The sequence below is a fragment of the Cephus cinctus genome, unplaced genomic scaffold (genome assembly GCF_000341935.2).
Source record: "Cephus cinctus unplaced genomic scaffold, Ccin1 Ccin1_scaffold0330, whole genome shotgun sequence".
Taxonomy (NCBI): Eukaryota; Metazoa; Arthropoda; class Insecta; order Hymenoptera; family Cephidae; genus Cephus; species Cephus cinctus.
The window spans coordinates 1,537,778-1,552,731 of record NW_014333027.1 but is presented as its reverse complement, the minus strand read 5'-3'; the positions used below and the strand labels follow the sequence as shown (position 1 = coordinate 1,552,731).

Below are 14,954 nucleotides of genomic sequence, written 5' to 3'. Positions count from 1 at the left end.
TGGCCGTAGGCCAAACACTTGTTGAGGAGCCTAATCAAATGAGAATAGCGCAAGCTCACTAGCTGGCAAGTGCACCCTGTACATTACAAATACGTGTACGTAAAACAAGAACCCAAAGAGTTCCCGAACGTCCAGTGTGGCCGCCACGACCGACGCCTAATCGTTAATCTTACTGTCGAAAGCTATCGTGTCAAACTGAATTTCTTTTACTCACTTGCGTTGCTTCTTCTCGAGGAGGTTATTCCTGGCGGTCTGTTCCTCAAGGAGTAATCTCAGATCATGCATCTCACCGTTCAACTTCTGAACGCGACGCTTCCACTGACCCACCACTTGTCGCTGCTCCTCGACCTCCTCGTAGGCGTCAGCTAGCTAGATATTCACAAGAGTCAATGTAAACTAGTTCCTTAACCGGATCGTGTAAAATGACCGTTAAAGAAACGGTATTTCACGTGAGGGAGGTTGCGGTGGACAAATGAAAGAGGATGCAATAAAGAGAATGCCTTTTAGCTTACCTTCTTCTCCAATTGTTTTTTCAGGCCGACCAACTGCTCTAAATCGTCCTCGTGCTGCTGGGCCATTTTTCTTTTGGTGAACTCCAACTCGCGTACGGCGTGCTCGTATCGTTGCTTATAGACGCCACCGTCCTCGCCATCCTCACCGTCTGACGCAACTCCGTTAAGATCCGCCGCTCTCGCATAAAGCAATTCCATTTCCAGTCGTTCGGTAGTCTGCTGAAGATTCTTGTTGGCGTCGGTAACGTCCTGGAGTTCACGTTCCAGACGAAGACGCTCAGAAGTCTCTGCGTCGATTCTCTCAGCTGCCAAAGTCGACGTTGAATGTTCCTCTGCGAAGTCAGCTGTCATTTCGCTTAGCTGTTACAATAAGATCGTACTGTATTATTACTTTAATCCATTTACAATATCCGTGTATTACAGGAGTTAATTTTTCTAGGTAAATCCATGATACAATAAAGCAATAAGTCAAACAATAACACGCTCGAAACGTCATCTCGCTTTCATTTGTACCTCTTCATCAGGACATTCAGACAGCGTCCTATCTTCGGACAGACGCGAAAGCGATCCCGAGGGACTTTTGGCGATGCTGTTGGCTCTACTAAAGTATTGAAAGCCCTTGATCATGATGTTGGTAGCACTGCGGCTCCTGCCAAGTGGTCGATGCTTATCATTATGCGGTAGACAAGTAAGACTTTTAATTTCCTCGGCTTCATCCCGGTGACCAAGACTCCTCCACTCGTCCATGACGTGATCAGTCCGCTGAAGGAACTGTTGAATCCTCGACGACAAATAGGACGACGCGGTCCTGGGCTCCAGATGAGCCGCAGTGGGTTTGAATGACTGTCGCACCTTTTGCTTCTCGATACCCAATACGAAGTTGAGACTGGCATCAAAAACCACAGGTGCCTGCTCGCGCGTTTCCAAATCATCAAGTTCGAGCGTGCAGCTCTCTTGAGGAAAAATTCGTCGTGGAGTCGGCGAAGTGCCGGCGTACGAATTCGAGGAACAGACGGAGGACGACCTAGCCATCCTTACGGGCGTCGAGGCGCCATGACTCCTGGAGCTCAGTGACAAACTCGGAGATGGACTTCTGCTAATGATCTTTGGACTGGCGTTTGGTTTTATAACAGCAATCTTATTCAGTGGACGAGTTTGGAAATGATTTGGAGGCAGTGGTGGTCTCCTTGACATATTTCCCATGATCCCATTGGCTAGGCTACTCGTGGACGATTTTCGTACAGGCTCGTTAGACCTGGAGGAGTCGTTGTAGATGTCGAAATTCGCTGAGGTGGCCAGGCTCGTTGGTATACGGCCGACAAATGTCGTAGGTGATAAAGGCATTGTGAATAATGATTTCTTTTACCTCAGTATCACGAACAGACAATGGATTGACAAATCATTATATTCATCCTTCGTCCGATAAGACTGCTAAGGATTTTTACGTAACACAATTTCAATCTCTTTTAAATGTATCATTGCTACCTGTCACTCACGATCAGTCTAAAGTCGATACCTATCAGTCAAAATTTCTTTGATCGTAACAATTGGTCGTCCCGCAAAAATGTTCGCAATAACAAACGTGTATTCTCTTTTTTTATTTTTTCAAAAAAAAAAAAAAGTCGCTCGTTTCGTTCGTTGCGTAACCGTGACATCCGAACGCACGAAGAGTTACGGTGCAACTGGCACCCGTCTGCGGCCACCCGGTTTATTCGGAGGTGTATCCCCAGTGGAGGAGGTGTTCACCTCCCAAGTTATTCTGAGACGAAGCGGACTGTTTTGGCCAAAGGCCAAGTTCTCTTCGATGGCGAAAAGAAGAAAAAAAAAAAGAAGTTGAAAACAGAGAGAAGAAAAAAATAAAGAAACAGTCCACTCTATACAGAAACGAAAGGAGGACACAGTGACACCGATGGATTTTCCATGTAAATCTCGCAAAAATTCACGGCGCGTCCTAATCAACACACTACACTCGTTAGCAAGTAATTTCATTTGGATGGTTTCTCTATGAATTTGGGTTAGTTAAATAACACAGCCACCACCCGTATCACTAATGTATCTATAGACGAAGTCTTATACCTAAAGCATATATCGACGTCTCCAAGTAAATTCTCAGATAGACGAATGTATGGCTTATAGCTAAACATGTCTTACATATGTAAACTAAAATTTGATTTTTGAACGTATATGTATACAAAATCCCAATAGTGTTATATGTGGCTGTTAAAATGAAAGATTATGCGACACGACTTGACGGCTGTGCGACCGAGTCAGTGGAACGTCCTGGGCGAGTTCGAGTTATGCTGTACTTTCCATATAGTGAAAAAAATAATTTTTGGTCAAAAGTGTAAAACAGGTGTCATCTCCCCAAACAGAGTTTACACAGAGATATTTCGAAACGTTTAGTAAATAAAATAGAAGCTGTGAAAGCCTCTCTTAAGGCAGACTAGACTGATGTCGCCCGTGACAGAGTTAATAATATGTACTGAATCATTAGGAGATTTCCGTTGTTTTCTTTTTGTTCTTTCATCTTCCGATGACTAAAGCTCCTCTGTAGTTTGGTCTCTCTAGTTCTTTACCTTTCTCCCTGACTTTGCTTTTTTCCTTAGTTATAGTCTACGCTAGTTCTGCGGGACTTCTGTCTCTTTGGTAATGATCCGTTTCAGCGGGAACAGGTGCGAAAGTTGTTCACAAAGGCAGAGACCAGGTTAATGTCCTGATCTCTGGATGCTGGAGACTAATTAATGCTTATAAAAATTTGGTAAAAAAGATTTAAAAAATTATCATTCTTCCTCATTGAGACGTCAATCAGGAACCGGATATATTTGTCTGACACCCATTCAATTCCAAAGCCGATAAGGTTCCTTTGGCGCAACACTTGGCCCAGGGCCAGTGTTTACTGTCCGCGTATTGATCTATTTCGAGATGACGTTACGAGCACACGGTCTTAAATGGACCAAACAAAAAAGGGTAGTTTAAGAGGAACGAAGAATAAGACGAAATAAGAAAAAAAAAGTCGAATCATCATCGTTAGTAAAGTCTCTTTATCTCTTCCTGGACTTACCTTAGCCTCGAGCTTGTCGTTATCATGTTTCAGGTGGTTGCGCTCCTGCTCCAGCCTCTCGACCTTCGCCCTGAGAATCTCGAGTTCTTCCTGCAAATCATTAAGAGAAGAATCGATTAGAGCGTTTCATTCGTGGAAGTAATCTCTCTCTCTCTCTCTCTCTCTCTCTCTCTTTCACATTTGATATCTCTCTCGCTCTTATTCGGTGCGTTTCATTCGTGGAAGTAATCGTTGCGCTCCTGCTCCAGCCTCTCGACCTTCGCCCTGAGAATCTCGAGTTCTTCCTGCAAATCATTAAGAGAAGAATCGATTAGAGCGTTTCATTCGTGGAAGTAATCTCTCTCTCTCTCTCTCTCTCTCTCTCTCTTTCACATTTGATATCTCTCTCGCTCTTATTCGGTGCTAAACCGGTAAGACGCTGGCAAGAAAACCGGCAGGGCTCGTTTCGGACCTTCTTATTCGAGTCGTAAAGCCAAACTCATTAAGTCCTCGTCCATGGCTGAATTAGTCTGGCGAGTTAATCGAGCGAATTCTCTCAAGCCTCGAATACGTTCAAAGCATAAGAGAACAGTGTGGCAGAATAAATTTATTATTGAGATCCACGCCAATGAGTCTCTTGCCAACCCGGTAACAGTCTCTTAGCTGATTCTTTGAATATAATTTAAATAACTTTTTTTAAATTTTCTTAATATCTATGCCTTTTTAGCTTTACCGTTCGCGCCTTCAATTGATCCTCCGTTCGATGAACGTTCAGCAATGGCGCCACCTTGACGTATAATCTCCACCATGGCCATTCTCGTACCGACATCAGCTTCCTTACGTTTCTCTGGATGCATCTGACTGCAAGATCTTGCAACTACGGCGAGATAAGACAGTTTTGGTCTAAATACGATTGTTCAATTACGACGGAATAATGATGGTGAATCAGACATAAAAATTTCAATTGCGACTCCCATGACTTGTAAGACGCTAACGGAAATGCACTGGGAGCCATTTACCTTGAGAGTGTTGAGTTTCCGGCGAGCAAGATAACCCCGGCAACGTGCCTGAAGTAATATAATGTGTCCCGTGAGTTTCTCATCCCTCCGTGACTCCAAACGTTCCAGAGCGCCAGATCTGAAGAAAATCTAAGCACAGAGAGGATGCTATTAGAAAAAGCAGTTTTCGAAAAACTTTGAAAAAGAAAATCAATAAAATCTTATTAAAGCTCGTTAATGCAAGGAAATTAATTATGTCAGTGGAAATACGTAGAAAGCAATTATTAATTTATCAACATATTAAAAATACCCAAATGATTTTAAGACCCCGGGCGATACAATTATCCTCTGTGTTATTTAAGATTGATTTGTGCGTGTATGCACCTGTAGTCTAGGTTTATGAGCTAGTAGAAAACAATGAAGAAAAATGACAAAATTCAAGGAAATTCAAGGAATGATAATTAAAAGTAAAAGATGGAGAATTTTGGTCTTATTTATTTCGAAATTCTTGTTTGACTACTACCAAGCCTGCCCCCTGCTCCCTTCTACCTGAGTGCGATATCGCGTAGACTTAACGGTGACCTGTTGCTGCTGTTGCTGTACAGATGTCGCTATCGGTGTGGATACCGCTTTAGGCAATGTTTTCCAACGCTCTTGAACGTTTCCACGAGAAGACTTGGAATTCTCTTCCCAGCTGTCTATGCTACTTGCGCCACTGGACGTCGAGAGACTCTTCTCTGCCGTCTTCTTTTCTTCTGGCACGTATCTCCTCACTATGGGATTCGCATCGAAAACTTCTATCGTGTGTTCCAAACTGGCATCTAGATCGTTGATGATCCCTTTTAGGAATTCCTCGCTTTTATTGAGATTCTTTAATTCCTCGTGACGTTCCTTCCATTCCGCGTCATTCTCATTGCTCATGTGTCCACTGTCTTCCGAACAATTACCATCCGATACGTATCCGCTGCTCTTCTCGTCCTTGTCCTTATCCTTCTTGCAATTTTTCGTTTGCGCTATCAACGGTGTCGCAGCATCCTTCGATTTGGTCCAGGAGTCTTGCTGAATTATCTCCTTGGTAACGGAATTTTCAGTATTCTTGCAGTTGAAGAAGTTGACGAGTTGTTCGATTTCTTTAGCTCTCTTGAGTCCGCTGTTTTTCTTGGACGTCTCGAGATCCTTGTCCGCCATAATTGCGATAGGAGTTTTCTTGGTTATGGCAACACTATCATTATGGATCTTCGATTTGCTGGAAACCCTATTTCTTGTCTCGGGCGTCGCTTGCTCTTGCGACTTCTTTATCTGGTTTTCCCAATTCCTTCTGATCTCCTGAATACTCATTTCCGGCTCTTTGCGCAAGAGACTCTCGTGGCTCTTTGCAAATACCCGGCTCCTCTCCAGCGTCTCTTGACTCTTTGTCAGACTCTCTTTGCTCCTGGCCAACTCCTCTCTGCTCCTGTCCAAATTCTCTTTACTCCTCGAAAGTATTTCGCGGCTTCTAACAAGATTCTCACGGCAAGCATTAAGATCGATTCTCGTTACCACTTCTTTAGGCTTCTCAAGATCCTCTTCCAATTCCGCCATCAATAATTGAGCTTGCTTCTCCAGATCGGAGCAGCTGAGAATTTCCAGTGGAACCGATTTAGTCCTAGTCACTTCCTTCTTTTTTATTTCTACCACGAGACTTTTACTTTCCCGAACCTGTCTGTCTTTCAGATTCTCATAAATCGGCACGGTCTCCTCCATCTTCGCAATGGGCTCCTTACAATTCTCATAAATATGCTCATCCATCGATCGATCAACTTCATCACGCTCACCATCGCGATGCTTCTCAACGCTACGATCTACCTGAGATAGATCAGCGAGAGATAACGCGCTGGCAGATTTCCCCGAAAAATGATGTGTGAGCAATGGAATACGACTTGGTCTCAGACCGGAAGTTGATTTGGTCCTAGCCATCCTGCCATTGGCATTAGGATCGCAAGGGACGCTCCAAAGACTGGTGGTCCTGTTCAATCCGGATTTCTGATCTCTTCCATTGACCTTAGTATCTTTACGTTCACTAACAGCCAGACGATTCTTCGAATTATCAGAGTCTGCAGGAACGTTCCATAAGCTCATGGAACGATTGAGACTCTTTTTACCGCGCAGAGGATCCGGTTTCCTGGGAATCTTATCCGGCGCCGAATTCAAACCTTTCTTGAGCAAAGCTCGATCTTCTAGGATGGTGCACGAGGATCCTTCCTTCGTTTTCCTTTTAAAGTCATTCTTACTCACCGCGATGACCTTACCGCTATGTCTACCAGTGTCACCAAGCTGTCTCGACCTGGTCACCGCTGATGACTTGCTCGCGACGATGGGACTCGTGTCGCTTTCCAAGCCGGAAATTTGCACAACAGTCACGTTCCCACCGGCCGACTTCGTCGCGCGCGTCGCTCTCGTATTTGTCGTCCTGCTTACGCCGATTGAATTCTGTCGTTTGCTGCCGATCGATTTCTCCTCGGACTTGTTGACAGTTGACTGTCTAACGTTCGAGCCGGATGCTGACAATTGTTTAGCAATGTTCGGACTGCTGCGTGCCTTTGCCAGTCTCTGCGTTACGCTCGGCGACCACTGCGGATTGTTATAGAACTTCTGCAGACCGGTTCCCGTCTTCGTGGTACCCTTCGCCGACGACATGGTTACCGTTAGGGCGCAAAAGCTTTCAGCAGGTTCACTTCAAAGACGTATAAAGTTCCTTACTCGATTCTCCACCTCGTGGCTCGATTACTCCAATTATCCGTCAACCTCTCCCAATCGTATCTTCTTCGCTCCGGCCAATCCCGATCGTACGCATCTCAACGATATACTTTCTGCCACTTAAATTATTCCCTTCAGATCTCATACACTCGTCGACCTATTCGCTGTCCATTCAAAGACTTGCTTCGATATCAGAAATTTCATATGACATTTAATAGGGAGGCTATCGTAACGACGGATAAGGTTCACTCGTAACGATGATACGGAATCGAGTTATACGTTGTTTCTGTACGGTAGCGTCTCAACTGGCACAGCCCAAGACCGTCAATAAACCAGCGCCGAAGCTTTCACTCGTAAGGAAATCTCAGTGCGGAGCCAAGTCTACAATTTTTCACGGACTATACGCAATCTCATGAATCCGGCACTTCGTTACCATTCAAGAATATTATCAGCTATCGAACGGGGCACCTGTTGCCCGATACATTCCGATTGTACCGTTAGCGATTATAAATCCGCAGCTCGTAGTCATGCGTCCTTAAACTTGCTCGTGCCACGTCAATCGATCGATATAAATCGATAAGGTCGATTCTCGAAAATATTCAGCGACGACGAATAATCACTGAATTTTCTTTCCTGGATTCTTATTTTTTTGCCAACAGCAAATTACACTTTTAATTAATTTTCGTATGGGAATTTTTTTTTTTACTTTTTCTTACAGTTCCTTACAGAATGGCGAATCGTGTAAAATCACTTAATTTTATCATTTATTTATTTCACCAGTTCGCGTCCCTCGACGGGGGTCGCTTTGGTACACCTCAAGGTATCTTTTTTCAATGTGACTCTTGGACGGTCAGAACGTCTGATTGGTCTCGGGTCACGGATGCGATCCTCGATCCTGGCGGCGAGCGAGACCAAGGAGGACTGAACGCATTGGAGCACCTCTTGGATTTTCAGGGAGCTCGGGTGTCAGGTGCGCTTCTCGTTCCCCACTTGAGCGCGGTGTGCTCCGAGCAAGAAGAAGGAGAGTCAGTAAGAAGAAGGGAAGTTCGTCTTCGCGAGTAAGCACGCTAAGCACACACCGATGGAGAAAGGGGAACCACTATAGGGAGATGGTTAACACACTGAGATTCAGGTAAGACCTGTAAGCCACCTGACTGCACGTAAGAAGATTTACGTAAGTGTGCACCGGGTACTGTTTCTATACGTTATGTCTACATATACAGGATAGATAGTCGTAATCCCATGTCCACGCGACTGCCGGATCGACACAACCAGTCTGGGTTAACTCCGAACTCTTATCTCTTTATTTTCAGTCCTCTTCCTCTCTTCTTCTGATTCTTCTTATACGTTGCCTCCTACCACGTCGATTCTACTTCACTTCGAACCTCCTACCTACACCGACTTCTCATCCGCTTCTTTTCTTTTTTTTACTCCGCCGACTTATACCCGACTGCAGCAGCCCGCGGAGTCGAGATCGGTTAAAAGTATAGCCTGCACTGTTAAAACCGGCCCAATGCAGCAAGGCCACTTTTACCGTTCCTGAAGAAGCACAACCACGATTTCTCGTGTACAAGGTCTAGGTGTGGGCTGTGAGAATAAAGATTATGGTAGGCACTTCGAGAATTATATATGGATAATGGATGATGGAGACTCCACGTGTCTGCCTGGTGCAGGTAGAGCTTTATTTACCGGATTTATATGGAGTACCGGATGATGCGACCAGGGAGGAAGAATGGCTTCAGGATCAGGTAGACAGGTGCAGGACGATAGGATCCATCAGTAGGTAGAGACCTTAAGACCAGTCTACCGTGTACCACCTGGTGCACGTGTTCTTCCGCATCAGGGAGACGGAAACTGAGCTGGTCCTTCCTTCCGTAAGACGTTATATAAAATGCTAATGGCCATCGAAGATCGATCGGTTTACCGATCGAAAGGAACCGAAGAACCACTTTGCTGTAAGTATGGAGAAAGTCTCATCAGTCCCGGTTCCATGACGGCCTGAGGCTATCAGTGCTTTCGCCATTAAAAATGTCTGTTGGCAAAACCATCCTCTTCTTCGGATGGGCCACATACGCGATATCCTCCTTGCATTGGTCCACCTACGTGTGTACCAAGCGTATAGACACTTTGCACATATATGGGCGTCTTGTATCCATGGCCTCGACACGCGTGCAGTAGTTCCGCGAACGTCGAGGCAAGAGAAATGGGCGCTTGTCGAAAAAAAAAAAAAAAAAAATCTTAAAGGCGCGTCTTATTGGTACGCCTCCGGGAATATTTCAATGTCTTGGACGATCATTGAGAATTGAAAAAAAAATTTTAGAATCACTTTCACTCGGTTCAGGATAAAACTTTTATTAATTCTCTTGAACCGTTGGGTCAGACGTAGAAAAAAAGTTTGACACGTGGACCCGGAATGTATTGCGAGGATTGCTTTATTTGATATAATTAAAAATCCCATAGTCTGGAGTGCCAAAGCGTCGCAACGCCTATAATCGACGTCGTTTCTTCTCCAGTCAAGGGAAAGGGGCCTTACGCGACATGAGACTCGGGCTTTATGCGAAAGAAACTTGCATCCAAGAATATCTCTGGTACTCGAGGACCACGAGGACCAAAGCCATGCTCGTCTGGAGTAAATATAAATACATGAAATACTTGGAGTTCTTGCAAAGGACAAAGTACCCTGGCAGAATAATCATACCTTTTCACTGAATATAATTGTCCCAGTGTCAATACACTCGACCCGGATAGCATAATGAATTAATAACTAGCTATATCGGTAACACAATTTCCGCTATGGCACCATACGAGTACGTTCACGTATCGGTACCTTAAAAACTTTCTACGTGTACCTTCCAAACGCGTTATAGAAACCATCGATACAAATTCAAAGTAACTTTAAGGTATCCCTTAAGGAAATTACAGGAAATTCGATGCTATATATAAAATCGTTAAATTCAATGTGGAACATTACCGTCATACTTAATTACCATATTAAGTATTTTAAAAAGTATATAAGAACTCTAAAGACATTATGTCATTACCTTTAATTACGCATATATATATTATAAATATATATATATACATACACGTAATATATAGCTACAAACATATTCCGAATTGGAATGCCACAGTGTTTCTCTTCCGATCCAACTATCGGTCAAAGGCGTCGCGACGCGTCGGATCGTGATGGATGACTTGCATGGACGCGACGGTAATTGCATTATGAAATCACCCATGGACGAGAATGCCCCAGCGATGCTCGACGAATGTTCCAGGTATTAAGCCGGCGCCATAACGAGAGGCGCGCGTCGGATGAAAACACACAGGATTATTTGAGCCCGCGCGAAGAAACCGATACCTTGGCCAATCGCTTCGTGGAATCTCGTTAGGCTAATGGCAATGATGCGAGGCTAGAAACTCGTGTGAGAATGAGGAGTAAGTAATCGAATAATTCATTGAACGCAACCGCGTGGGCTGGGGATCATTGTCATGCGAATGACACGAGGATGATTCTTGCAACAGAATGGACTTGAACCTGCTGGTATGATATCGATCGTGCAACAGTTCTGAATGCGTCTGATGCACAGATAAGGTTGGGTTGGACTTCAGCCCGTGCGTTAAAAGTAAAACTAAAATACAGTACGGAGATAACGAACGAATAGCAAGATAAAATAAGAGTACCGTGAGCTGGGCTAATGTTTTTTTTTCCATTGTTGGTACATAACAAACTGGTTGCGGGATAGGTTAAGGCACAGGATGCATTTCGTATTTTTCCTTAAAGACACAGCAGACCCGTGGGTGTATCGAGCAAAGTCATGGCTCGTTAGACGCCCTCGCAATAATTTAGGATCATTTATCAACGGGTTAATTTGATTGTTGATTGGCAATCTGCTTACTTGGAGTCTTCTAATTGGCTGATCAATTAGCTAATGTATTCATTAGGTATCGGAGCTGTACTCGTTAGTTACTTTTGTATCGGGCAGAAACCAGTTACTTTTGCATGGTTAGTATGGAGGCGAGGAAAATGATTGAACTAAAATAATGAAATATACGTCGGTGTAGACATAGTATATGAATATACATTTTTTTGTCCAAGTACAAGAGAGCTGCCAAGATGGCGAATGCCAAAGTCTAGTGGAATGAAAAGAGGCCAGTCCCGAGAGGAGACGAAGGCAAGAGAGAACTTCTCCTTCGCGGTACGGAAGATCGTAATTTATTACAGCACTGGCTTACTGGTTCGCTTTACCGGCAGACTGGCTTCTTTACAGGCATACTGACTGGCCGCTCCGGCCAGCCGAGCTTCTCATTTCTTGTGAACCGATCGGTCGAGTTCTGCCAAACTTTTCTTTTTTTTTTTTCCCCCCTCAAGTTTGCTCTCCTGCCCGATACTTGTTCAAAGGCTCGATGAGTTTACCCTACCGCAGTCATATCTCAGGAAAAAACTTTTCGGCAGAGCACTAATCTATTTTGTAGTACGTTTCGTCTTTTCAAGTCTTTTTTTAATCTCGAGTATAAACACGCGCCAAAGTATTGCACGTGCTGACACGAAAGGGTGGCCGGTTGGAAAATTGCATGTATCCGCGGAAAATCAGTGAAACTAGTTTGATGTCGACTCGTTAAAGGCCTATCGTCAGCACGCGATGCTTCCAGAACCAGGACGATTAACCTCCTTCCATGAGAGAATTGAAATTGCAAACGATTAAATTTCTGAGGAATTACTCTATCGCTGTGTGTGTATATATATATATATATATACCGTCGTCACTATGATCAACTCTTTAAGGTTAGGTACCATAGTCACCAATGGACACGGTCCAGTTCCCAAAACGAATTCCTGATGTTTGACAGACTTCCAGATCGACTAGCCTTCGGGACTGTTCAGAAAGTAATGTACTACCCTCGCATCTTTATTTCTCCATTATAATGGTAAGATTCATGCACGTTCGATTTTCGACCATTTACAATCTGTCAGAAGCAGTCTAACCTATTGTCGATCGATTCAAAGGAATCTGCGTAACAAGCAGCGAAGAATATTTTTCTTGTTCATAACTTTTTATACTCCTCTCCACCCGTGACACGAAGCAGCCTTAAGGATTCGAATAAAAGGAGAATCAAACGTCGGTTCGTGGGAGTGAGAACAATTTTTCGACGCGCCACCACGACCCGAGCCAATTGGCAGATTTCCCAGGAGTAGTTAGCCGTTACATGTTTCTTTTTTCTTTCACGCAGCGCAACGTGAAGCCTCGTACTTGGACGAGAAAGGTTTTTCAATGTCCGGCAGGAAACTTTATGCCAGGCAAGTACTGGAAGGTACCGGGACGCGTTTGCAGGGGAGTCTAACGTTAACCCCCTCTTCTGTAAACTAGCCTCTATACCTCAGAGAAATAATGTCCTACGGAGCTGTTGAAAAATCTACGAGTGATCTCGTCCTGTTCCGATTAAGGATAGATTAAGGAATTATTCATCCGTAACAGCCATGACATCCGGAAGAAGAGGGGGATAAACTCCTGGTCATCTCGAACGAATTCCGCGTCGATAATCTTTTCACCATAGTAATGGCGGTGGTGAACGCTCGGTCGGTGTTCACGCTAGGCTGCGCCTGGAAGAACCCGAGGCATTCGAGGAATCGAGAAGGAGAACGACGGTAGGTTAAAAGATGGGATAGAGAAGAGGATGAAAAAAAAGGTACATCCAAAAGTAACGTCGAGAACGTAATGGGTGGCGAGGACATCTTGTAACTATGGGGCAACGGCGCGAATCAAGGTAACCACCGCTTGACGTTGTTAGAATGAAATCAGTGGTCCGAGACCGGGTACTAACTACTTGTCCACAGCGTCCCGAGTTGAATATACGAACGTCGTCACCTTGCGGGAGTAGATGAAATTAAGAAGAGAAAAAAGTTCCCCATGGTACCGATCGAGAAAACAACAAGATACTTCGCAACGCAAGACCAATCATTTACAAGTTACAGTTAAGAGCGTTTCCGTGGCTGTCAACGACGTTTACTAGCAATTTTGCTTATGGATACTATGGAGCGTTTAAGGATCGGATTGTCCCCAGGTATACAGACTCGAACGGAGTAGCTGGTGAAAGACGATGAAACTCAGAGGAGTAAAGAGATGCTTATCCATCACGTTAGGAATAAGCGACCATAGAGGTATGTGGATCGTACTGGTAGATTACGTGCATACATGGCAGGTAGGTATCTGTACCATTAGCTAGTGGCGTAGAAGCCATTTTCTTTACTGTCTATCCTATACGAAGATATTGTGTTACCGTGCTCTCCGGTGCAACGTTGTTCCGCATTTTCGACCAGGAGATACCCTTGACGTCCAAGAACCTCAGGAGGAAGATAAAGAGGATTTCAAAGTAAATAGATATTAACGCGATCGCCGGGCGAACGAGAACGGAACGCAGAAAACACACGAGGTCTGATCTTGATTGCGCAACGTCTACGGTATTGTGCTATGTGAACCTGACCTACCAGGGCTCAGGACTATAATTAATCCTTCTTATGTTAATTGGAAGCTCTAATTGGAACTCGTAGCAGACGAAGGAGGATATACGGTGACGAGCCCCGCCTCCCTCTCTCTCTCTCTCTTTCTCTCTACTCAGTTCGTTCATTCCATCCCAACCCCGCGTCGAGAACCGAACAAAGATGTTATAACGCTCCGACGCTGACGCCTATACGGGGTTAGGAACCGGACGAAGGTCCGAGATGAATCGACGGCGCCTACCGACGCCAGAAAAATAGAGCGCCCTGGGCCGGTGATGGCGTCGATGAATTTTTTTTTTTTTTTTTTTTTTTTTTTTTTCCCCGTTACTCAGTAATTCCAATATTCCATGTGACAGCCAAGAAATAGAGAGTCCGCTGACGCTTATCATTATTCTAGGTCAGTATAGACCTCTGAACCAGATCTATGAGTTTCCGGAATTGGTTTTACAAAGTGTCCGGATATTTCATTCCCGCGGTTTATGCCAGGAGCGTACTTCTCAGTGGAAAGTTTCTGTCGAATTGATTTAACGGCTGGACTTTATATATATATATATATATATATATATATATATATATACGTGATGTTGTACGCTGGGAATCAATGCGAATCGAACTATTTGAAATTCGCGCACGGGTAAACTGCCTGGATGAATAAAGAGACGAAAGAGGAATAAAAGAGAAATAGAGAGATAAAGCAAAGTGGAATGTCTCTCGGCAGTTTCACGAGGCGAATAGAGGTCAACATCGTCACGGCGTTTCCAACTTGTCGGATGCACCTTTCTCTCCTGGCGATACTTGTCGCGCGACAAGACGGGGTCGTTGGCTTGCGGCCACGGCTTATTTTTATATCCACCATGTAAAGCTGGCCTAATGCGACTACCACGACCTTCCGGCATGACCTATCGGACGTCGTCGATTACGTATCTAGCATGTGACTCCAGCCCTAGGATCGATACGTGTCAATAATACTTTTATAACAAGGAGCCTCTTTTACAGGGATGCTGGCACTCTGATGCTGCAGCTCTCACAAGATGGATCTCCCGTCAGGTGTAAAGAACGTGTAAAAGACGACGATTTCGCGTATGGAAAATTGTATGGAGTCCATGGAATTTCCTGGTGAGAATAATAAAAGGCATTATAAATCCTATGACCTTACAGAAGCACTAAATACT

At 44.4% G+C, this 14,954-nt stretch overlaps 1 protein-coding gene across 7 annotated transcripts in view; it reads right to left on the bottom strand.

The window, feature by feature from the left end:
• Positions 1–14,954, bottom strand: part of LOC107266856 (unconventional myosin-XVIIIa) — a 52,365-nt gene that overhangs the window by 3,172 nt on the left and 34,239 nt on the right. For 3 of the 7 annotated variants that reach the window (XM_015737802.2, XM_025084001.1, XM_015737803.2), the window contains 5 exons: positions 4,572–4,700; positions 4,286–4,429; positions 3,574–3,663; positions 513–872; positions 215–369 (listed from right to left, as the gene is read on the bottom strand). In XM_015737802.2, coding sequence (XP_015593288.1) covers positions 215–369; positions 513–872; positions 3,574–3,663; positions 4,286–4,429; positions 4,572–4,700 — 878 coding nt within the window. Of the gene's footprint in view, positions 1–214; positions 370–512; positions 873–1,025; positions 2,189–3,573; positions 3,664–4,285; positions 4,430–4,571; positions 4,701–5,099; positions 8,199–14,954 lie in introns of those variants that run through there. The other 4 variants (XM_015737804.2, XM_025084002.1, XM_015737805.2 and 1 more) reach the window with 4 other exon arrangements.